The sequence below is a fragment of the Eschrichtius robustus genome, chromosome 2 (assembly GCF_028021215.1).
Source record: "Eschrichtius robustus isolate mEscRob2 chromosome 2, mEscRob2.pri, whole genome shotgun sequence".
Lineage (NCBI taxonomy): Eukaryota > Metazoa > Chordata > Mammalia > Artiodactyla > Eschrichtiidae > Eschrichtius > Eschrichtius robustus.
The window spans coordinates 40,331,509-40,358,222 of NC_090825.1; the positions used below are offsets into that span (position 1 = coordinate 40,331,509).

Here is a 26,714-nt window from a genome sequence, read left to right on the forward strand (position 1 = left end):
CCCTCTGGAGGCTCTGAGGGACCCTTCGTTCCATGCCTGTCTCCTAATGTCTGGTGGCTTGTGGCAGCATAACTCCAATCTCTGTCTTCACAGGGCCATCTTCCCTGTGTTTCAGTGTCTTCTCCTTTTCTGTCTCTTAAAGCACACTCTTCAGTGGATATAGAGCCTGCCCTAACTTTAGAAGGATCTCATCTGGAAATTCTTAATTTAGTTACATCTGCAAAGGGCCCTATTTTCCAATAAGGTAATATTCACGGGTTTCAGGTATTAGGACTTGGGCATATCTTTTGGGGCTCACTATTCAATCCACTAGAGCAGATTTTAGATAACTAATTGTTGACTTATGCCTGAAGAGTTTGTTGCACCTTTAATTTGCTTGAAGTGATCAAACCACCCTATAAAAAGACTTCTTCACTGCTCCTAAGCACACACAGCTGCACCCAAAACAGTACAATACAGTTACTCATCCCAAGAATTAGCAATATCATGCCCCCTTTGTACCTACAGCATTGAATGAGTCGATACGGCAGTTTATTTTTATGGTTTAGGTATCTAAAACATAGAAAATCACAATAAGTATTGAATTAATGCGTGCATTATTTCAGCATTTGACAGTCTCTTCTTTGCAGAGATTTTAAGTTAAGGTATTCTCAGAAATCAAGAAATAGCAACAGAAGTGGTTGACTTGTAATATTTAAATGTTTTCCTAAAGGCAAGGAAAACATAAACCTCTAGCATTTACCTCTAATCCAAAAAAGCAGGTTTGTGGGAACCTAGAAAGAATAAAATTAGACTTGTCCTACTACTTATGAACCTTCATCCTTATTACCTTTTATCAAGGATGTAGAGAGTCCTAGGGAAGCAGAAGGTTTATTAGATTAAGTTTAGAAAAACCATCCAAATATCAGCTAACTTATAAACATGGCATTTTAACATCTATAGGGCCGCTTTCTTACATCTCCCTGCCACACACACTGTGTCTTACCCTGGTGTATAGGGACTCCAAAAATATTATTGGATGAATACATAAATACAGACAAAAGCCCCTCTCTGGATTTTTTGGTTTGTTTATTTTATAAACCATTATATGAGCCAACATATTGACTAACAGATGCTAACCTTTTTGTTTCCTCAGTAGAGTTAAATTTTTTTCTCTCTCTATTTTATGGGACTCTACAAACTAATGTTTGATGAAAACAAATTAATGAATGTATTACTTATGTAATAGTGAGTTCTACTAGCATCCTTCCTTTTCCATAACAACCTCACTACTATCTATTACAATTGAAAATGGCATGGTAACAATAATTATTATCGGGGGGGGGGGGTGTATGTATATGGCTGGTGCAGAATAGCTTCTTCCATATTGCACACTTACGAAGGTGGATCTTTAAGGTATGGCAATGGCTGTCATTCACAGATTCTTCACATTATTGCACCAAGTCATTTTTCCCTCTGACATCAGACGTTGTCTAATAAAAGACATATTTTTATTTCTTAGAATGTCAACTGCAGACCCAGTAGCCTCCAGGATCCTTTTGGTATCAACTCTGGGAAGAAAATGATAATATCCAAATCTGAAGATATCAAACGAGGCACCATTCTGGTAAATTCAAATTACCAAGACAAGTACTAATTTTACCTCATGCTTTCCAAGTGAATAAATTCAATATCAACCTAAAAATAACTATGTTTTAGAATATTTTAATATACTATCTTTTATCAAAAGGCAAGAATACTAATTTATACTTCTGGGCATTTAAACAGGACTGCAGTGCATGTAAATTTGCCACCATCACGTGTAATCTGATTCCTTCTGACATGAGCCAAGTGAATGTTTCACTTATCTTATGGAAACCAACTTTTATAAAAGTAAGTGATTGTATAGTTCTCTGCAATAATTGAATAATATAAACAAATATTTGTTCAACACTTAATAAAAGCAAAGCAGAGTGCTTCTCTAGAAGGAACACAAGACTGGAAGTCTGGAAAAATGTGGTCCAAGCCCAACTCTACTAAACCAGCTATTTGGGTGTCATTTTCCTTGTCTGTTAGTAACTAAGTTATCTCCAAGGTCCCCTTTCATGTATATACTTCTTTTTAGTCTCTCTTGTTCTTTCCTTTACACTTCAAGAGATAAACACCTATACAATAGCAAAGTTTGCACTTATCTTAATACTTTAGAACTCAGTTAAGAGACAAAGAATTATAGAGAGACAATCCTTGACAGCATTAACAAAGAGTAGAGCTAACATATATTATAGACTCATTGTATTAGATCAGACTGTCTATCTAGCTATCTGTCTATCTATCTATATATCTATCTATCTATCTATTTTGGAGGACATTTTTAACCCCTAATAAAGTCAAATCCATCTGACAACTAGCTCTTTAAAACTTAATCCATTGTATTTTATATTATTTGTTTCTCTATTAGAAGTGTTTTGTTAATTATATGAAATTTCCATTTTTAGATTTAATCATATTAAGCTGCTATTTTCGTAAGTCACAAACTGTTATATATTGGTAATTTCATGCTTAATCCTAAACAAGCTCCTATGTAAACCTCATTACCAGAGAGTAGCTATTCCATATCCAGCTACATGAAAGGAGGGCAGGGTTTGGAGTTTGTTTTGCGAAGGATAAATCTGAATAGAAACTGTGTTATTCAGAAAAATTCCCCATTCTATAACAAGGATCTAAGTGAGAATTTGAGTGCAGAGAGGAATGGTGGATACACAGGCATCATTTCATACCATCAGTTCCATCTGGATGTTAAACCAGTGTTTCAGTGTCTCAGAAAAATTTTAGTTTGAAAAATTGCACGAAAACATGACTAGTTCTCAATGTGATTAGCTCAATATATTGAAGGTAGTAAATCCTGTTTGCTTTTCAGGCACATTTTTCCACCTTAAATCTTACTGTAAGGGCAGAACTTCAGAGTGGAAATACATCACTAGTTTTAAGTGCTGGCAATCAAAAAAGAGAGGTAAGTGCGACTCCAAGTTTTGAAAACATTATACATTTCACTCTGTTTGTAACATGTGTTTTATATTTACTTATAGTCCCTAAAGCAGTGACTAGCACTGCTCTCAATAAGTGACAGACACTTTCTGCTTCAAATTACACTTGATTAGCTTCAAGTGTGATTTCAATCTCATTCTTCTTTGTAAGAAACTGGGAAAAACCATGATATTTACAATTAACATGCCGTGTTTAACTTGATTACTTATAATTATCACAGTAAATTGATGTTTTTACTCTCACCTTGATAACAAATGATGCATTAGTAATTTTCCTCCTTAAAAACCAAAATTATAAAATGTAGTTGACATCTAAAGAACAGACTAGAAAAAACAATTTCTTTACAGAAAGTGTCTTTATACTGTATAGGAATACATGTAAAATTTTAAAAGTTTTCTTCATTTAGTCATTGGGAAATTTGAAACAAAAATGAAGTACTATTCCCCAATACAAATTCACGCTGGAGTCCTGGGTAAAAATAAAATGGTGTGCGTTTTTTTCTCGTCCTGTTATACAGTAAGGCCAGAATACCTGTTATAGATGTGAGCATTTCAGCATAATTCCCCCTTTTATCATGAGAGTTTAAATATTTCATGTGGATATCATGAGTCATAAAATTCTATTTGGAAGCTGCCTAACACTGATGTTTTAATTTTTTTATTTCAAATTAGTACCTATTTTAAATAATTCCAGTGACCTCTGATATTTACCTTTAAAGAATAGATACATAGAATATCTGGATATAATGTTTACTTACTTTATAAAGAGCACTTAGCCCAATAAATGAAAAGTTGTTCCACATGTAGAGAAGCTAAAATTTCGCCAGTAAGCATCAAAAAATATGAGTATATATTATATTGGAAAAGAGTATATTTGATTCCTAAATATGCGTTGTTAAAATATTACAGTTAGCTTTATTTCCCCTAAATGTTAGTTTAAAATTCCACATGGAGCTCTTTGTTTTACATTTTATCCTAAAGAAAAATTATACTTAAATTGTTAAAGTCACTAAAAATGATCATTTTGTAGTTCTATGATCTTGGGGAAGTCACTGATCCCATCCAGACTTCCCTTTCTGCACCTCTAAGTTCAAGGAAATGTTTTAGATGTGTTTAAAGTCTATCTTCAAAGGTCTGATTCTCTGTACATCTATACTCCTGCCAGCTCTATCTTCCGGATGCATGAGCAGTGACCTACCCGGAGCCATTTGAGGGGTTTGGATCAATATCCACTGTATGCAAATATCTCCCCTGTTAGTTTCTTTTTTTTTTTAACCCCTACTCTTCCCCTCTAGGTTAAGGAATTGAGATGTTCCCCATTAAACAGAGATGCAGAACCCTGAGCTATTATTGGTCATTGATAGCCACCCTGAATTAGTTTTTTTTCTCAGAAACCTAAGGGATGGGATGCAGGGCAGACAAGTTTCATTGAGGTCTGGGTGCCACACTGAGAGAGCTTGAGTAGCTGGAACTCTAAAAGCTGTCTCCTTCAAGATTTACTTCAGTTAAGACCTAATTTGAAGATGCTAAGAGTATGTCAACTGGAATAGACAGTGTGGTGTAATTAAAAAACACACTGGGGCGATGTATGCACGAATCCATCTATCTGTACATTTGAGACTTGTGCATCTCACTATATGAAAATTATACCTCAATTTGTAGACAAAAAATAAAGCACATTAGAATTAGAATTAAAGTTACAGTTAGAATTAGAAGACGTACTCAGGTTTATATGTCAATAACCTGTGACAACGTTCCAGCCCAAACTTATGCTATTGTGATGATGCAGTGAAGACTACTAATAAATCTTTAAAGCATATAATACTGTTGGTTCTCCCTGAGTAAATTCACCTCTACCATTGAGAATTCTGATTCATAGATAGTTTACTCTTTACGTATAAATTTCTGAAGGATAAAATTATAAAATTGTTTTGGTAATAATGAATATGACATGGTTAGAGATTTAGAATAGATGCAGGGCATTTTAAAATATGAACTCATTGTTTTCTCTGTATGTAGTAATGAGATTAAGTACACTGTTTGGTAGAAAATTATAGCCTGAAAGGACTCAGTGTACTGGGAGTTCTAATAGGTGTTTATCAACGTTAACGATCTTGTTTAATAACTTTCAGCTTGCTATTCAAATATCCAAAGATGGGCTACCAGGCCGAGTGCCGTTATGGGTTATCCTGTTGAGTGCTTTTGCTGGATTATTGCTATTAATGCTGCTCATATTAGCACTGTGGAAGGTAAGAACCAAAGTTCCTTTGACTTTTCTACTTCAATTGTCAACAGCATATTGGTGAAACAAACTGTGATTTATCCATGCTGTGAAATATAGTATCACACAGCAATCGAAATGATAACCAAGACAAAATTAAAAAGAAAAATGTATATCTCATACATTGTGCACAGCTTGATCCCATTTTTGTACAAGCAAAAAAACAGACATATCCAAAAATTATGGAAGATCTCTCTAGAGGTTAGGATTATAGGGGATCTTCATTTGTCTATAACACTGGAAATTTTAAATTAAGTATGCATTACTTTTATAAACAGAGAAGAATGAAAACTCTCTTTTATAGAAGAAAAAAAGAATGAATTCCTATGTCAATTTAAGAATATATAGCAACAAAATTATGGTTAAGATAAGCCCTATCCTAATCACGTATCTCTATGTATCTTAAAAAGTAAATGCTTCTTTACTATATAAAAATACCACATTTTATGCAATAGTTGCATGCCTGAGTGAGAAATGAGAGATTTATTCAATTAGTCGATGAAACGGAAATCTTATAGTTGCATAGATTCCTGTTTCAAATCCTCCTGTAAAACTGAGTAACCATCTATTTTCTGTCGGGTCAATCTCTATATTTACATAGATGTTTTGCTTAAACTGAGATATGCAAAATTTTTCAAACACTTAGCTGTATCTTTTTTCAAATTAAGCAGAACAGAAATGATAGCTTTTAGGATAAATTTAATAGAGCATAAAATCTCATAAAAAGTTGAATTTAATATTTTTCTAGTTAAATATCAAATTGGCATTTATTCTACCATATATCACCCTATATTTTACTTATTGTTTTGTTTAAAAGCTAAACTGTGTTAAAACTACAGATTGTGGTTACCTATTCATTTTTCTGATGCCTGAGCAACAGAATTATCTTTTAATCAAATAGTTTAAATAGCAAATTTCTCTCCCACCAAATTACCAACTGTTCCTATCCTTTCTGACTAACGTTAGTTATAATGACTTAACTTCCTCTTTGGGGGGGTTACTCTCAGAGAAGATGAACAAAGCCATGTACATCAGGAGCATTTATTTCAGTAAGTAGAATCCATTGTTTTTCTCCAGCAAAGTCTCCAGGACAGAATTCTCCACCACCTCAAACCTCCAGCTCTTCCTCCTACTTTACAGGGTGTCCGTGCTCTGTCTGTAATACCTGGCTTTGCCACACTGTGGTACCCAAGGCCCGGCTTAGTGGTGTCAAGGTTGTGCTTGAAATGTAGAATTTGGTTTCTTTGTTCATATGCACCTGTAATAGGAGATTTTACTGTTGATTTCTTTCAGTACGGTCTTCTAAGCACAGCACTTGCTCCTATAGTTTTAGGACACCACTGCCAAGAGAAGAGGAAAGCTAGAGCTGACTATTTGGATAGAATCTCTAGTTGTATACCTCTTTTTAAAACTAACAAATAAGTTTCAGCCACCTGTTTTTTGGTCATCAGTCTGAAAAAGCATAAGTATAAAAACAAACACATTCTTCCATCCAGGAGATGTTTCGATGACACATTCTGATTGCTTCTTAGATCTTCTTTTTAAGCCCAAAGAAAGATCATTTAACAGCCTTGGCCTGTCCTGACCAGTAGGTATAGTTAGTCAGCAGACACATCAGTGGGAGCTCCAGCAATGAGAACAGTGATTCCACAGTAGAAGGGAAGGGAACTAGCACTTACTGAGTGTTTACTACATACCAGGAACTGTTTTAAGCTTTTCCACTTAGATACTAACATCAGCCCTGTGAGGAAGACACTCTTATGGACCTCATTTTGTAAACGAGGAAGCTGAGGCATAGAAACGTTAAATATGTTTCCCAAGGCCACATGGTTTGTCAGTTTCAAAGTAAAGATCTGAATCTGGGCATTTCACTTTTGTGTCAACACTATGAGCCCCCTCGCTCTATGTTCTCTCTTGCTTCTATTCACTCTGTTTTCCTTACAACCTTTTCAACTGAGTATTTTAACTACATTTTACCCTTGGGGACACTGAAGCAAACAGAGAGTAACTCTCCCAAGAGTTACCAGCTAGTAAGGGACTGGGTTCAAGCAATGCTCTATCTGCAAAGCCCACCCCTTATCCAATATGTCCCACCGCTGCAGGCTATGAGGCAAGGCTCTTCACTCTGGAGCTCCAGGAATTGGGTTTTTTTTAAGAGGGTCATAAACTCTCTGAAATGTATAAAAATATTTGGTACTGGAGTGAGAACCCCCGGTTGGATTCACACTTTCAGCAGCTCCGTTATACTGAAAAGATTAACTGGCCCTCCTCCTGCTCGAACCTCCCTGAAGAATTTGGTCTGCCGTAGGCTCAGAAGAGCTACTCTCATCCCCAGGCATCTTTTTAGACTAACTAGATATGCAGCAGAAACCTCAGGACTATCCTTTCTTCCTTCTTCTTCCAAATCCCACCAGTCTGGAAGTTCATCAAAATTCTCAGTCTGAGACTTTGTGCAGGGAACAGGCCAAAGATTCCTCCTAGAGGTGGAATTCCATTTCAAAAGGCACAGTCTTTATAGCTTTACCTTTGTAGCATGCATAGCAGAGATTGAAGCTTGACAGAATCTTAGTAGGTGCTTAATATACTTGATGTTGAAGGGAGAAGGCTTGTAGAGGACACAGGTTTAAATAGGTTGGGAAACATGTCCTGAAATACGGTACCACACACTAAAGGAGATGCCCAGTCAAGTCAATATGACCAATAGGGTAGAATGAGACTCGGTCCTCAGAGGATCCCCGAGAAATCAGATCGTTACTCTCTTAACTTGATCTCATACTGATGTCTGATCCACCCTTGATGATTTACTTACTAATCCCAAAGCTTTGTTCCTCATCCAACATGCATATCCTTAGGGAATGTGGATGGGGAATAGCACTGCCATCTAGTCTTTTATATGTTAATATAAATGTTTCATTCAACATTTATTCTATATTAAAGTCATTGAGCGTGTATTTCTGCCAAGGACTGTTTAATCAGACCTTTGCCACAGGGTTTTGAACTAGGGAGACACAAATAAGATCATTAAGTAAATACAAAAAGAAAAAGAAGGAAAGCAAAAGCTACCAAGAAGGTCTGGGTGCTCAAAACACACTTAACTTGTCACAAATGTTGACTAGTATTGGCCCTGTTCAGTTTGAAGCTATAAACTGTATTTTCCTAATCTCCACTCTAATCACCCAACTTCCACTGAAAACCCAATGTTAATAGAATCAGTTGGGTGGAAAAGTTTAGATAACAGAAATTAAGCTTTAAAATAAAGCATTTAACATGTGAAAGCAAAGGAAGGTTGAAAAGAAGCAAAAAGACTTGAGAAAGAAAAAGAAAAGATCAGGAACTGGGTGAGGCAGGAAAGAGAAAAGTCATGATTCACCACTTGCTTTTGTAAAAGCCTTGTCTGATTTATTTTCAGAACATGCAGGTACAAGTTAAAGGGCTTAATGGTTTGTGAATCCAGAACTTTTATAGTTGGCTCAAAGGAAAAGGCCTGATACATGCAAGAGAACTGGCATTCTAAGGGAGACACATTTATTGTTTCTTCATGTTCATTTGTTCTGTTGTCACCTTTTCTGTGACGTCTACCACCAACTAGATTCTGGCATGGAGAAAGACATAAACCCCTGAGTAAAATTCCTCTAATTTAAAACTGCATATGTTTGAGCATTTATGCCCTCGAAGCTCTCAATTGTTCAATAATTATTTTTTTAATATATAATTCCCTTGCATAATTTACCATAACTTCATGATTAAAATGACATGAAAGTACCACACTTTCAAAGAGTTAACTCACTGTCTTTGCTTGAACTATTATAATCCACTCTCAAATTAAAAAAAAAAACAAAACACAAATTTAAAAAAAGAACACTTCTCCAGGACCCTTTTTTAAATTTCTTTTTTTTAAATATCCATTTTAGATTAGAATATTGCAAAGGTACCTTCTAGCTCCTATCCTTATTATTATTATTATTATTATTTTAAACATAGGTGTAGAGGATCCTGCCCTAGACTGCACCTTTGCTCCGGGAAGGTTTTTTTTTTTTTTTAATTTATTTATTTTTGGCTGTGTTGTGTCTTCGTTTCTGTGCAAGGGCTTTCTCTAGTTGCGGCAAGCGGGGGCCACTCTTCATCGCGGTGCGCGGGCCTCTCACTGTCGCGGCCTTTCTCGTTGCGGAGCACAGGCTCCAGACGCGCAGGCTCAGTAGTTGTGGCTCACGGGCCCGGTTGCTCCGCGGCATGTGGGGTCTTCCCAGACCAGGGCTCGAACGCGTGTCCCCTGCATTGGCAGGCAGATTCTCAACCACTGCGCCGCCAGGGAAGCCCTCCTATCCTTATTTTTATTAAACTCTTTAATTGGAAATAATAAAGCACTTGTAATTTTTATGATGCCCCATATCACAAAGCATAATGAAAAGGGACCCACATTCACCACTACGTGAAATTTTTCATATGTTCAATGACTTCATTTTCATATCCAAATGATACAGGGTGTTTTCAAGAGACTCTTTATGTCAAGCCTATATAGACAGATGTGCTAACACATTTAAAGTTAATCCAGACAACTCAGAAATCCTCCCCAGCCCCTTAGCCATAGTGTACCTACGAGATTCACCATCAGCAATAATTACCTCAATTTATGACCATCAGTTACTTGATGGAAATTTCTCTGCCACATCCCTGAAAAAGAAAGGTGATGGCAAAGTAGAGACAGTGCCAGCTAACTGCAGTTTGTATGTCTCCCAAAATATTTTTCCAATACCCTTTAAGTTATTTTGCTACATATACTAGTTTTTACTAGGAGACGTGATATATTTAATTTACAAAAAAGTTAAAAATGAAATAACAATTTGATAAATGTCATTTCTTGACATTCAGTATTACTTAATAGATCAATGAAAAAAATACCTCTTGATTATATTATTTGTATGCCCACACTTGCTAACATTTTACTAAACTAAATTTTATCTGAGATTAGTATTTATTACCTAAATTCAAATAACTAATTGTATTATGTTTGGTATTTTCTCAACAGATTGGATTCTTCAAAAGACCACTAAAGAAGAAAATGGAGAAATGAAATATTTTAGAAGAGAAGAAATAATTATTCAATGATCTATCCTCAGGTTTGCCTCAAATATGTGACAAGAAATTTATAAATACAATTAAAGACATAGTCACATAACTCTGTGTAATCCATCAGGGATTAATCACTTAGAAAATGACAGATCAAGCAAGATCCAAAAACAATACATTAAAGATTTATTTTATAAGATGTTGAAAAATATTTTTAAATAATTACTCATTTTTGTTGAGTAAGCAAAATTACAAAGTGTTTTGAAGATGAAAAATAACCTGTACAAATATGTTTATATATTAAATCACCATTCAAAGTATTTAAGGAACACATAAAAAGATTTTTATGATCATTGAAACATTTACTTTCAAACTAATATAAATTAAGCTTTTTCCATTGATTCCTGATGGATAGCCACATCTAGCATGATGGTCAATATTTGTAAATGCCAAGAAAGGAATTTTACCTGAAAAAGATCACTTCCCCCCATTTAAATGAGAAAAATTTCCCAGGTGGAGTCTATATACAATATGGACTGAAAATAGAATTAAATCACAGAGACTATATTCAGCATCTTTGTGTTGGGTTCTATACTTGGAAAGTTTTCTTTCCAAAGTGTTTGGAAAATAGTGCAATTGAGCTGAAATTCTATCTAGGATAGAAAATCAAGATAGACTTGTTTAAAAGCAAGTGCACTGAATGGATTAATTTAAGCTTTTACAGAACACGCCTAATTTTGGTATTGAACTCTAAAACTCAAAACTCTTTTATACTGAAAAAGCACAGCAGTTTTATGTGGCATAACAGTGATTTGTCATGAAAAGTCACGTTGTGTGTGAGATATGCTAAAATGGTTTCTGAATGGAACTGACAATGTAGATGGATGCCGCAGAAGTGCTGGTCATCTTTTGAACGTGAGGGGGTCCCAGGATGTAACCCAAAGTAGGAATTGTCTCAACTCCTTGGTACACGGTTCATTCAAACCCTCAAGCTGTGAGAGTATGTTTATTTTTAATATTTTTAAAGATATTTAATTTTCCAAATGTGGCTCTTCTTTTTATGAAAAAGCAGTATTCCATTTCAGTATTGCATTTTACCAACAAGCCACTGCTTTTTGAGTGTGGCATATCAATGTTTAAATAGATCTCCGGAAACGTATTTTAAAGAATTTCAAGTTTGAAACCTCGCACCAACAGAAAGACATCACACCTTCGTATGAGCTTCTTTGTTCTTGAAGTAATCACCGTGGTGCATCGGACTCTACTGTAGCATAAGCACCTAGGTTGCTCCATTTCTTAGGGGAAAAAACAATGAATGAATGTACATGTGAACTACTGCTGTAAAATTTTCTGATACTTCTGCAACAACTCCATCTCTCTACCCGATTGACCATCACAAGATCAGAACCTGTACTTAATCTGGAAAGTCCTGGGCTCTACTTTTCTCAAAAAGCAGCAAATCAATGGAGAAATTAAATGCCATACATTTAATTTTTAAAAACTAATTTCCAGGGGATTATCTGTGGACTCAGAGGCAGCCTACCTCGTGGCTCTCTACATCTACATCTGAGATCCTGATGGTCAAAGACATGCACCTGGGGAGTGCTGAGGTCCTCAGTAGCTAGAAGAAAGGCTAAGTTTTTCCAGAGATTTGGTATCCTCTTCCTGGCCTGTAATTGCTCAGAAGCGTCCAGTTTTAGAATTTTCTTCATTCCTGCTATCTATCTCCAGGTTCCGAAATCATTCTTTCCACCTGTCCTTTCTTTGCCCAACAAAACTCAGGTCTCTCATATTCAGTCACCATGGTACACAACTCCAGTGCACAACCTGCTCTGATCCAAGCTCAGCACATTCTTAGAAATAAATCTAATAGATAAAATTTTTAAAAATTCACACTTGTCCTCTGACTCCTAGGCAAAGTATTTACTGAACCAGGAGTATGCACATTTCAACTAAACATGTTGTTAACCTAAAGGGGAAAAATAGAAAAGATGGCGTTTTTAACATTTTAGAAAAGAGAGGAAGAGCTGTTTGGCCAAATCAAAGAGCTACTTATAAGCTCAGCACAGTTTTTAACATAATTCATTCCTGGTTTCTAAGTAGAATATTAAATGAGCCAGATACCCTATTTCCTTAACATTGTGATCTGTTGAGGTTTATGTATGTATGTGTCTGTGCATCTGTGCGTGTGTGTGTATAAACACACATGCACACACGCACGCATGCATGCATGGACACAAATTGGGGAAAAAAATACCTCAACACCAAATAACAGAGTTTACAAGAAATAAACACACAAAAGCTACACCACAAGAAAAGTTTGATTCATCCACTTTGCATATAGTTTTCACTTTCATTAATATTTAACTTTAGCATACATTTATGCAACTATCTAAAAATCATAAATGTAGAATTATTATTTTGACTAAATTAATAAGTCAAGAGATGTCCTAAGTTACCTTTGTACAGATGTCCTAAAACAGAGACAATGATTAAGAAATATACTAAACTCTATTATTTTATTTTAAAACATTTAATAAGAAAAGTGATATTTAAGACAATTTATGAGCTTATTCATTAAATTAAATTGCAAAATAGTTTCTTTTTTTAACTTTGGTATTTTTTTAAATTAATTATTTCTTCCACTGTGGACTGAACTATGTATGAAGTCCCTTTCCATACCAAGCCTACAATGGTATATTGGTAAATTATTGAACAACTGGCTCTCCAGGAGGAAAAAAATCCCTGATTTGTGTCATTTACCAGTTTTCATGGTCTAACTAGTTTTGTCACGGCCATTTTCAAGCTACCAACATAGCCCTAACCAGCTTGCAGAATTCCTGAAAATGTATTTGTCGGTTCTCATGAACCAGTATGAGCTAGCTTCAGTGCACCATTGAGATAGATTAGATGACAATGATAGATAGAAGATAGATGACAGATGATAGATAGATAGATATAGATGATAGATGGATAGATATAGATGATAGATAGATAGATATAGATGATAGATAAATAGAAATGTAACATGTATATATATATACACACACAAACATGCACAATACAATCATATTTCAAATTATTCTGAAAACGTTGATCTCAAACCCAGCAAAGTGCTACATAGTTTCCAATTCTTCAATTTCAATTTCTAAAATTATAGTCTTCCTTTAATGTTAATAAAATGATATGAACTTGCAGGAAAAGGAGTTAAAAGCAATATATATGTATATATAAAGGGTAACACAGTGAAAATCAGAACTACACAACCACAAAGAAGCTGTTTCACTTTCTCTCGGAATCCAGAGCCCTGCAGCCATACTGTGAAAGGTCATCCTTTGTAAATATTTGTAATTTCTATGACCCTATGACCCAGTTTGAATTTCAGTGATCCAATTTGTTCAATTATTTTCTCCGAGCACTAGATTCATGGGCAATTTAATCTCTGAATATTTTTTATGCCATAACTGTGCTTGAAATGAGGCTTGTGGGAGGACATATTTTACAAAATTTGATGTTTACTCAACCACAATAATTTATAATTTTACCTCTTATAAAACCAATATCTAGGCTCAATTAGAAAACAAATATTTGCACCAAAGCAAAAGGTGGTTGCATAGTGCTTGAGTAAACCTGGGTGGAAGGAGAAGCTGAGAGAAGGGCTGGCATGTTCTCTCCAGGCGGCCCCCCAAAGGGCCACGGCTTGCACTGTGTGAGAGCTGCCCACCGCGTCTATGCACTGCGCTTTCCTACAGGATATCCTCTCTGTCAAACATGTTGTAATCTGCTCAGTGTGAATTAACTGTCTTGCTCTGCACAACAGTGAGAAAACTAAGAAAGACCCAGGCTCAGAGCATGGTCCGTGTGCCCAGTACAGTCACAGTATTGTTCAAATAAAGAGGCTTCTGGCAAATCAGCCTTTTAAAAATAATAGTATCCTATGTATCCTTCATTGATTTTCAACACTTCTCAAGTCTCCCTCCGTTAGATTAGTCTTCTCACCCAAGGGAGATTTTCAAGAAGACTACTAGAGAAAAATCTGTTTAAAACGTGTGCTCTGTTTGCTATGAATACCAGCTTCTGTGATTTGATCATTTACACAGGATGTCAGTCCTCCGTTCAGTGGCAATCTAAAGGGTTGGTATGGTAAATGTAATAGGGACAAAATGAAAGGCTTGAAGAGGTGAAACAGCTTGAAGAAATTTACAAACTGTTATTGGGACGCTATCAGCAGCTATGCCAGTGGGGAGCTGGCAGGATTTAGCCCTTTGGTGGGTCCCCATCAGCACTCCCCTAATCCCCATCCTCACCCATGGAAATTATAATCTAAAAAATGAAAAGAAGAGCTTTAAAATCCTGGAAATGATGCTACTTTCTAACTAAAATTTCCAATTTAACTGTAAACAGCAGGCATTTTAATGCAAACACAACTTCCAGGTGAATCCACTAGACAGCCCTTCCAATCAGACTGCTGTCTCTAAATACCTCCTACCCAGAAGTTCTGAAACCGCCACTGGAAGTGAACTTTGCAGTGCATTACTAAAGGCTAAAGGCTGCCGTTTCAATGGGAGCACTGTTGTCAACATCTTAAGTAGAACAATAAAAAGAGAGTTAAAATCTAACATTGTAATCTGGTGAACGAGTATTTTTGATCCTCATATTAAAATTTAACCTTGAATTTAGCAATTCCAAGTAACAGCCTTTAACCATCAACCTTGAGGAAAAGTAAAGAAGCATGTGCCAGCTCTTCAGCCCCAGGTGCATTGTCCCCTACAACATGTGGTGCCCAGGAGGTCCAGTTCTTAACTGATGAGAATGGATCCTCTGCTGCTATAAATGGCCTGAGCTCCCAAATCCACTACATCCCAGGATCAGCTCTCCCACATCAGACACACACGTAAGCACGTGCTGGAATTTTACCATAGTGAAAAATATACAAGGATAAGTTCTCATTTCTAATGTTGGACTCCTTGCTTTGAGATCAGCTTTTTTTTTTTTTTTTTCCCTTTTAAAATATATTAAAGGCTTTCTCCCATAGCTAATGAGTTCAGAACTTTACACAAGACTTCCTTACATTTTCCTCCCATCACAGGCTAGAGAATTTCAATACCATGAAGACTGGGCAGTAGGACCCAGGGCCCATTTGCAGGATCTCTCTGCTTTCTGCCTCCCAGTTGGCTGCTTCTCTTCTCAACTGTACAGTGGGGATGTTTGGTTTTAATTTGGGTCTTCTTGGCAAGGCCATTCTAAGCCTGGTACTCCTTGCAGGGCCTTGAGATCTAGATGTTCTTTACTGGTGAGTTGAGGCTTGGAAATCCTTTAATTATCTGACACACCATGGAAATCACGGCAATATACTAGGCAGATACCAGTGACACTCATAACTGTGATTATGTTTGATCTTACCATATTTGAAGTCACATCTTGATGAAAAAAGACTAAGTCTGGAATTTCAGGAGCTTTCCTGCAAGAGACTGAGACTCAGTGTTTAACCTTTTATTTCAGTTTGATCTATGCATAGAGATTGGGGACAAAACTTTCAAAAGAAATCTTCCAAATGACAGAATGAAAGGCAGGATTCAACAGTCTCCTACAGACAGTCCCTGTCTCCAGTCCTGTTTTTCAAGAAGTGGAAAGAGGGCTTCCCTGGTGGCGCAGTGGTTGAGAATCTGCCTGCCAATGCAGGGGACACGGGTTCGATCCCTGGTCTGGGAGGATCCCACATGCCGCGGAGCTGCTGGGCCCGTGGGCCACAACTGCTGAGCCTGCACGTCTGGAGCCTGTGCCCCGCAACGGGAGAGGCCGCGATGGTGAGAGGCCCGCGCATCGCGGTGAAGAGTGGCCCCCGCTTGCCGCAACTGGAGAAAGCCTTCACGCAGAAACTGGGACCCAACACAGCCAAAAATAAAAAAATAATAAATAAATAATAAATAAATTTTTTAAAAAAAGCGGAAAGAGGATTAGATGGGGAAAAGTGAGTATCATAATTGTTTCTTTCTGCTACAGAGTAGCCAAGCGGAAGGAAGTCACCACACGTCACACTAATTGTGGCTTTCTGAGAGATCTTAGCATCATAGGTCCAATGACAGGTGACAGTCTTCCTGCCATGCCCCCGAGGCATCTTGCATTTTGAGAGACAGAAAAAAAAAATGTGGGGAGAGGGAGAGGGAGGGGATGAAGCTATTCGTCTTTTATGTACACACCATTACTCCTCAAAAATACTGTAAGCTTCCTTAGCCCACATCATACCTGGCTACAATACTAACACATGTATTTCACACAAGTAAATTGTTGATTAAATAAGAGTAAAAGTATATTCTTAACCTGTCTATTAACTAGGGCTAATTTCCTGAAGTTTAACGTGCTTTGGCTCAAGTAAAAGCAATCATTTGAAGTAACAACAGCTCAGATCTTCTTCGTTCCAGAAGCATTTCACACAGTACATCCCGATACTTAGTGTTTGAGAGACACCACTGCCTTTATTCAGGTTACAAGAGCCCCCCTGTGCGTTCCTTATCAGGAGCACCAGCCTGAAAGGAGATTGGTGTACTGTGTGTTACTACTATTAGGTTGTAAAATTGTTAACAGACAGTGTAAAAAATTGTGTGCATTTTATTAAAAAGTAAAACACAGCATATAATAACTACTGCCCTGAAGCGTGAATCATACTCACTCCAATAAACTTATCTGCATGGTCTAACATAAAGTATATTCATTGCTTTTTTTTTTTTAATTTACCTCAGAATAAACTCATTAAAATGAATAGTTTAAGGGTGTGTGCATTTCTACAAGACTTTTATTGGACCAACTCGTTAGAAGAAAATATTTTGATTGCATTCAAGAACAAAGAAGCACGAACTTTGTTGATTCTAGTAATCTATTAAGTGCCTAATTTCAACCCATTTAAAAAAAGAAATTGGTTATCAGATTACAGTGATTTAAGTTGATATAATTAGAAATAGCTGAGAGAGTAAAAGAGTGTTTTGAATGTCCTATGTATGGTGCATCCTGTATACTGATTTGAGGTCAGAGGTTTGGTATTTTTGTATAATTCTGTCTTATCTTGTGCATCCGCTGTGTATTTTACGTCAAGGTAAATGAGCATCCTGTGTTATGTGTTAAATTTAAAAAGATGACTCTTTCAAAGAAGAATGTGACTGCTGTGATTTTAAATACACAAATTTTATCCAAGATTAATATTTCTTCCAATGCACCAACTTTTTTTTTTTTTTTTTAGCTCCTTGGTAGGTTTTCACTTTGATGCTCTAAAGGGAAAAAACAGAAAGCAAATTAAGTCTGTCTGTGGTGTTTCCTGTATACAATATAGCAATGTGATTAGTCTTTTGCAAACTTGAGACAAAAACCACAGAATCCATTATTACTACATATCTTCTTCTAATGAGATGTTTTATTAATAAATTGTCTGCAATACAATAATAGATTGGACCACATAGTATAAAACAAAAAAATACTAAGAAGTAAAAAAAAAAAACTTATTTTCTCTATTCAGCTTATAGTTTAAAGAAATAAAATTATTTCATATATAAAGGCTAGAAGAAAATGCAGGAAGAAGTTTGAGTAGTAATAACACGTTCATCTTGGTTTTTTAATATTTATTTATTTATTTAATTATTTTTGGCTGCGTCAGGTCTTAGTTGAGGCATGTGGGCTTCACTCTAGTTGTGGCGTGGGCTCCAGAGTGTGTGGGCTCTGTAGTTGTGGCACACAGATTCTCTAGTTGTGGCATGTGGGCTCAGTAGTCGCAGCACGCAGGCTTAGTTGCCCCGCAGCATGTGGGATCTTAGTTTCCCGACCAGGTATCAAACCCGCATCTCCTGCATTGGAAGGCGGATTCTTAACCGCTGGACCACCAGGGAAGTCCCGACATGTTCATCTTGTAAAAGGTTTTATCCTCAAACTATGCAGTATGGTGAGTGAGGGAGGTATTTTTATGGAAGAGAAAGACTGAGTTTTGAAGAGGTTATTTGTAAGGTCCTGTACCAAATTTGTGTCAGTACGTGGCCCCAGTGTGCTGTCTCTTCTCTCTTACTGTGAGGTAAGTAGTTCTTCTCCCACTTCACCTTTTGCCCAGGAGGAAAATGCAGTGCAGGTACTAGAAGGAATCTGGATATATTCTCTGTAAAATAAATGACATATATAGAAGTTTATTCCTTATAAGTCTGGAGCATAGACACAACATTTGCTTTTCTTTCCCTTTGTGATGTCTGATTATAAAATTAATGTGATAATCATAAGCAGATTTCAGAAACAATGTTCACCAAATACAAGTGAACATTAAAAGGGATGGAGGTGATTTCTGTTTTCTTCTTTAGAATAGCTATATTATTTGAATTATTTTTAAATAAATATCAATTTTTAGGTCAGAAAAAATCATTTAGGGTTAAAGGGAATATATTCACATTGTAAAAAGTTTGGAATTCAGAAAAATGATTGTAAAACAGTCATTACACCAGCACCAGAAATTACTAACATTAAGTTGTCTTGTTTCTGAGCAAACATGTTTATTTTTTCCATATTTCTATTTTGATATACTTGAAATCACAGAGAATATGGTTCCCTGTACTTTAAAAAATTTTAACATTACATTTCTTTTTTTTTTTTTTTTAATTTATTTATTTATTTATTTATTTATGGCTGTGTTGGGTCTTCGTTTCTGTGAGAGGGCTTTCTCCAGTTGTGGCGAGCAGGGGCCACTCTTCATCGCGGTGCACGGGCCTCTCACTATCGTGGCCTCTCTTGTTGCGGAGCACGGGCTCCAGACGCGCAGGCTCAGTAATTGTGGCTCACGGGCCCAGCTGCTCCGCGGCATGTGGGATCTTCCCAGACCAGGGCTCGAACCCGTGTCCCCTGTATTGGCAGGCAGACTCTCAACCACTGCGCCACCAGGGAAGCCCAACATTACATTTCTTAATTTTTTTTCACATTAAAAGGGTGATAGCCATCAAATTCTTTCCTTCATTCTGGAGTTGACAACAGGGAGGAAAATTACTCCCACATTCTCTCAAGTTAATAACTATTATACACATATACACATGCCATACTAGAATTCTCCATAGTCCAAGTGTCAAATAATTACTTCTTTAACTACTTCTTCAAGCAGCAGTGGGGCAGGGTAGAGAGCAAGGAGTAGATAGGGAAAGACGGGAAAGGTAATCTCACTAAGAATAATAGCAAATGTGGCCCCATTTATCATGCAAAACCAACTGGGTTATTTTTTAAACAATCCTAGAAAAAGAAAGAATTTTTGCCAAAAACAAGGCCTGGCATCAGTATCTTACAAGCTTAACAAAAAGAAGTCAGTGAAGGGGGAACAGAGGCACAAATGAGCTAGGAGACAGATAGAAAACAAATAGTAATATGGCAAATGTAACTCTGAACATATCAATAATTACATTAAAGGTAAATGGTCTGAACACTCAAAAGTCAGAGATTGTCAGATTGATCAAAGAATAAGGTCCATCTGCGTGTCCTCTAAAAGAGACAGATTCAAAGGCACAAATAAATTGAAAGGAAAATTATGGGGAAAAGATATACCATGCAAACAGTAACCATAAAAAAGCTGGGGGTGGCTATCTTAATATCAAATAAAATGAACTTCAAGATGAGTGCAATTCCAGACTTGGGAAGATTCTATCCTTATGAGGGAGAAGGAGACCCCTGGAATTCCTCTAAGTATATAGAAATCCTAGATTTACACTTGAGGTGACTTTGTTGTCTTGCAGGTTTTCAAGGACTCATTGGTGCCTGAAATTAAACCTCTGTGTGGATTAGAGCCGAATCATGGATTCATCTCACTCTGAGACTTGAGTCTTAAAAGTGTGCAGCATTCCTGACCTGCACAGAGTTTAGTTACAATGATCCAATTCCTTCCTGATTTCAGAAATAATAGGGCAAGCACCCAGGCTGCCAGGCACTTCACAGATGAATGCTGTTTGGTCATGTGCCAGAGTTCTAGTTAGTACTTGACTGGCAAGTACTGGCTTGAATTAATAAAAGCAGCATTGAAACATCTGCAGGTTTGGTCTTTAGCTGCCATTTCACCCAGATATTTTTGTTGTTGTTGTTGTTGTTGTAGTATCTTTCAACTGAGTATGTGCGGCATGAATTCATTGAGATGTCAGAATCTCAAATGGCATTCCAAAGGCAAGAGTGGAAAAGCCCCAACCTGGAAAATAAAGAATAGCATCCAGAATTGACCATTAGATGGTAATTAGTGGAGCTGGAAATTAGCCATGCCAAAGACTCTAACCGTCCTTGATGAAAGGCCCAGGGCTTTTTAGTTTTACATGCTGAGTCTCTCATTTTCTATTTTCATCCTTTACTCTCAGACTTTTCTATTCTATTTGCACCCAAGTACCATCTGTTATTCCTTTTCACACACTTTTCAAACCTTTCTTTCACTCCTGCCCATTCTGCGTACCTCACCATTATAAGGTGGGTAATTGTGCAAAGATTCCAATTAGTGTATTGTTTGACAGCACCTCAGTTTTCTACCATCTAAGATGGACCACATCCTCATGAATGAAGACTGTATATTTAAATGGAGTCATTTGTATTCTGCAAGAGGTTTACAGTTGGGACTTGCAATCAGGTAGTTTTATTTTGTTTTGTTTCCTAATAATTTTTTTATCGAAGTATTGTTGATTTACAATATTATATTAGTTTCAAGAGCATAGTGATTCAGTATTTTTACAGATTATACTTATTAGAGCATAGTGATTCAGTATTTTTACAGATTATACTTCATTATAGGTTATTACAAGGTAATGGCTATAATTCCCTGTGATATACAATATACCCTTGTTGCTTATCTATTTTATACATAGTAGTTTGTATCTCTAAATCCCATACCCTTAATTTGCCCCTCCTCTCTTCCCTCTCCCTATTGGTAACCAGTAGTTTGTTTTCTATATTTGTGAGTCTGTTTCTGTTTTACATATACATTCATTTGTATTATCTTTTAGATTTCACATATAAATTATACAGTATTTGTCTTTCTCTGTCTGACTTATTACACTAAGCATAATATTCTTGACGTCTATCCACTTTGCTGCAAATGGCAGAATTTCTTCCTCTTCTTCTTCTTTTTTTTTATTTTTGATGTGATATATATCACATCTTCCTTATCCATTCTTCTGTTGATGGGCATTTGGGTTGGCTATTGTAAATAGTGCTGCTATGAACACTGACGTCCATATATCTTTTCAAATTAGTGTTTTCATTTTGCCCAGATGTATACCCACGAGTGGAATTGCAGGATGTGAAGCAGGTAGTTTTGCATGAAGCTGATGAGGCTTGGTGAAGTATCCCATTTTACTAAGAGGAAAGGGGAAAAAGGGAGGACACTAACATTTATTGCCTATATCTCACATGCCAGGCATTGGGCTAAGGAATTTGTCAACATTATGCTTTTTAATTCTGTCAGTAATACTAAGTGGAGATTGACAGCAAAGGGCCATGAGAGAAATTCTTTAGCGCGAAGGAAGAGTTCCCCATTGTGTTTGTGGTGATAGTTACATGACTGTATAAATTTGTCCTAACTTTTCAAATTGCACACTTAAAATTAGTACATTTTATTTTAAGGACATTATGTCACAACAAAGGTAAGAAAAATAAGGAGAAAAGATTTTTAAATGGAAATTATAAATATCTAGACTGATGGAAAATCAGCAACTCATATGATGAAGCTGGGTGACAGAAGCAGAGAGCGTTCTTGGGAACAGCAACAACAAAAATACTGAAAAGGAAAAGACCCACCATGCATATAATATTTAGAGAGATGGAAAGGTAGAGATGAAAGTAGAAGCAATAATCAAGGAAATAACAGAAGGAAATTTCCCTGAACTGAAAAAAATTTAGAATTTTCAGATGAAAGAGGCTCACCAAGTTCCAGTCAAGATTGTTTTAAAAAGGCACAACCTTAAATATGATCTGAAGAGAAATTCTTATAAGGTTCTCAAGAGATGAAGACATTAGGTACAAATAACCCATCTCCAGCTCTTTCTGGAATTCCCCAAAAGGCTATCTCATGCTCAAGAATACAGCTTCTTTGTTATCAAGGGGCATCTGCCATTTTCTTCCTCTAGTTCTTGCTCCTGGCATGTCCTGCCGCTGGCATCCTCAGTACAAAGGTGCTGTGTTGTCTTTACTTCTGAAATGAGGATGAAGGGTGGGAGGGAGGCTCCAGAGGGAGGGGATATGGGGATATATGTATACGTATAGCTGATTCACTTTGTTGTACAGCAGAAACTAACACAACATTGTAAAGCAGTTATACTCCAATAAAGATAGTTTTTAAAAAACACATAAAAAAAGAAAAGAAAATATAAGTCTATAGAAAAGGAGATTGCAGGGGTGTGTGGGGGTTAAATTCTAGGCTCCAGAAATGACATCTGGGGAAGGAGCTGTGGTGGACGTGGACTTTAGGATGCAATTTAAGGAAACTAAATGCCAATATTAATGCCACAATGTCTAGGAAAGGAAAAAAGAGAGACTAATTATTCATATTTAATCACATCTTTAAAAGGTATTTTCAATCTAGGCCCATATGGCTTCCTTGACTAGAAACTGATGAAACAGAACGGATATTTCTCTTACATATTTATTTGTACTGACCAGGCTGAAATGCTCAGATTCTAAATGCTGGAAAAACGACCTAATACATGTATGTGATTCTTTTCCCTATAATGCAGTTTTGAAGAGTGTAAGCTGGGATTTTGTATCTCAAAGTGTAATTTGGTCCTGCAATATAGTGGAAGGAGAATGGATTTTGGAGTCTGGGGGACTTGGGTCCACATCTCCGTTCTGCTGTTTACTAGCTGTGCATTCTTGGGCCCTGTTTCCTGACCTTGGCCCTCTAAGAATAAGCTTCTTCACTCACACAGTGGACATCATAACAATAGCTCATAAAGTTGTTATGAGAAGCCAAAAGAAAATAAACTTAAAATAATAATACATGTGGCATGTCGTACATTCTCAGCACATGGTAGACAGTCAGATAATTATCTCACTGCCCTCTTCTTAGTGAGATATATAGATTTTAAATTTCTGTAATAACTTAGGACAACAAGAAAATTGTTTTTCCTTTATATTCCAAGTAACTTATTTAAACTATTTCAAATGTAATTCACACTGTAGTTGACATTAACAAATATTTTTTTAGTCAAAAATAGACACATTTGCTTTTTGCCACAGTTTATAGAACATACATCTATAATTTTAAGCATATAGAAATGGCAACAGTTAGTTTTGCTTTTGGTTCAAATTAAACTGTGTGTCAATGGATAGAAAGTGATTCAGCAACCGGTTGATCTAATCTTTTCTAATCAGCACTGATGCTTGTCACCGACCTTCCCCTCCATCCATATGTTCATCTCCGCAGCCTACAACTCAAAGAGAAATGCAGGAAGTTCTGTTGCTTTGCTGCAATTACCGAGAGCCAGTAAGAGGAGCATATAAGGAAACCCTACTTTGGGGGCTGGGGGTGGAAATAGACTATAAACAAAAACAAAAGGCAACTTACATGCAACAGTGCATACAGGCGTACATCAGAGATACTGCTGGCTCAGTTCCAGACCACCACAATAAAGCAATAATGCAAGAAAGCAAGTCACACAAATTTTTTGGTTTCCCAGTACATACACAAGGCATGTTTCCACTCTACTATAGTTTATTAAGTGTGTAATGCAATTATGTCTCAAAACCCCTCATGTACATACCTTAATTAAAAAATACTTTATTGCTAAATAATGCTACCCATCATCTGAGCCTTCAGCAAGTCATAGGAGTAACATCAAAGATCACTGATCACAGATCACAACAAACATAATAATAAGGAAAAGTGTGAAATATTGTGGGAATTACCAAGATGTGACACAGAGGCATGAAGTGAGCAAACGCTGTTGGAAAAATAGCGTCGATAGACTCACTCGGCACAGGGTTGCCACAACCTTCAATTTGTGAAAAACGCAAACCTGTGAAGTGCAGTGAAGAGAAACGTGATGAAATGAGATCTGCCTGTAATATACCAAGCATTTGTGTGTAACCCTTGGGTTCTCAGGCATGAGAGCAGTTATAGAGGCATACAGTAAATGGATTGGAGTTTTACAATAAGATTTCTCTGAATCAAGTCCTGTTTAGAGATGTGTAGGACCCCCAGACCTAAATCTTTCCTCTGATCTTCTGTGGGTCACTAGAATGTAGATCTCACAGATATCAATCAGCAGCAAGACTGTCCTCTTTTTCCTTTGCTCCTCTTACTACCAAGATGGTCCAGACTGCATAGTATGGTGCCCAGGTCATAGTTGGCTTCTTCTGCTTTTGATATTGATCATTTGGATATGCTTGGTGGTGTTAGGGGGGAGGAGGGTGCTTTTCCCCTCTACCCTCTTAGGGTTCACAGCCTGGGCCCCTGTGAATTTGACTATCAAAAGATAGAATAACAAGAAAAAAAAAAAGCCGAAGTTTATTAACATGTGCATGGAGCATATATATGGGAAACTCAGTGATGAGTAATTCAAAGGTGTTGGTTTGCAAACTGGTCCCTTGCCATTTAGGAAGGCAAGGAGAGACCAAAGGAAGAGGCAGGCCACTTCAGATTGGTAGGTGGCACTTTTAAAAAGCAAGGGAACTTCCATTCAAGGCTTGTCTTGGGGCCCCTGCAAGATGAGTAGAAATCCACACTCACCTGCCAGAATCATAAAAGTTTATATAGAGGCCTTAAAGAGGTTCAGTCACATACACAGTCCAGTTGGTCTCAACAGCACATTAGTCTCTCAAGGCTGCATCCCTGAAGGGGCTCCTAGTGTGGGATAAGTGGGTGGAACACACATTCCAAGGACAGGGGATGAGGTGGGGAGCCTCCAGTTGCCTGTCCAGCTTGAGGGTCAACCACTGGTCACATCTGCTAGATGACCTTCTCCAACAGGAGGGGTGGTTAGAACTTGGGGTTTATATAGCATCTTAACAAAGCACAATAATTTTGTAGAGAAATGACAAGACAAAGGAAAAGTAGTTTAGGCTTTTATGGGTTGCAAACCGTGGAAAGGTAAATGTACAGGGAAACGAAAGAAAAGGGCTAGTTAATAAGCCTTGTCATATAGGTTTCTCTGGTGCCCTCTTTTGGTTGGAAAGTCTAGAGCTGTCTCTGGTGATTAAGAATTGTCCTGCACTTCCTGGTAGAGAGGAGAAAGCAGAGTCTTTCTTGAGTCTGTTTATTCTCAATTGCTTTGGGCTCAAAATAACCTTTACGTCAAAGTGGCATGCTCTGTGGTGGCACACTCTGAACCACTTCTGTGGCTTCTAATTTGTAGTCAGTCCCTCCTCTTGGTTCATAATCCAGTCTGTGTTTGCTGAAATGAGGAAGCTATCTACCACGCCACTTGTGGTATAACTTAGCCAAAATATAGCACTATCTTTTACTCTATTCCTAGTATGATACTACCGTTTACCATTCTCTCTGTAATCCTTTTAATATGTTCCCCCCACCCCCTGCTCTGGGATTTAGAGCTGACACCTTGCTTTACTCAAATTAATATCTGCCCCTGAAAAACCCCTTGTTTCTTGGATTAATATTTCACACCTGATTTATGCCCTGGGGATAGTTCCTCCCCTGGATGTGTGGGTCTGTAAGATTAGCCCTCCAGACTCTGGATCCTCCAGTTAGCTTGCCTCCTGTGAGTACATCCTCCTTGCCCTCCAACCCCACACACAAACATGCACACATATGGGAGCACACACTCACACGCATACACACACACTCCTACACAAGAGTGTTGGTACTTTAAAATTTTTTTTAATATTATTTAAAAGTTTATTCAAAATATAAATATGTAATGCCAAGACTCATCAAATCATATAACTTAAGTATGTACAGTTCATATGTCAATTCTACCTCAATGCAATTATTAAAGAAAAAACAAATATAATTACTATTATAATTTTCTGCTTAAAAAAATATATATACATATATATAAGTATATGGCAGGGGTTTGTGCTCGGGTTGGAGCTGAGATTTAGTCATATGTGTCATGTGGAATTAGGTAGTTGGGGAAGGAGAAGGCGGAGAATGGAAAAGAACAGAAGCCAAGATTCAAGGAAGTATGATGGAAAAAATGCTGAGCCAGACTCAGAAACAAAGCCAAGGGTCAGGAGGAAATAGTGTTTCTGGATATAATGTGGTAATTTGTCTGAATGCTTTGAAACTCAGCCTCCCAGTATGCAGATATGCACCCTGGGGGAGGGGGAAGGAAGTATGGTCACAGGTAAATCTCACTGGCTCTGGGTATCACACTGGAGCAAAAGAAAGCCTTTTGGGGAATCCCTCT

General features: G+C 37.1%; 1 protein-coding gene across 1 annotated transcript in view; it reads left to right on the top strand.

Annotated features, from left to right (window-relative positions):
* The window catches only part of ITGA1 (integrin subunit alpha 1), a 172,499-nt gene extending 155,425 nt beyond the window's left edge, over positions 1–17,074 (top strand). The window contains exons 25-29 of the mRNA XM_068535329.1: positions 1,502–1,606; positions 1,768–1,872; positions 2,897–2,989; positions 5,156–5,272; positions 10,331–17,074. Coding sequence (XP_068391430.1) covers positions 1,502–1,606; positions 1,768–1,872; positions 2,897–2,989; positions 5,156–5,272; positions 10,331–10,375 — 465 coding nt within the window. The 3' untranslated portion in view covers positions 10,376–17,074. The remainder of the gene's footprint in view (positions 1–1,501; positions 1,607–1,767; positions 1,873–2,896; positions 2,990–5,155; positions 5,273–10,330) is intronic.
* Positions 17,075–26,714: the final 9,640 nt, after the last annotated feature.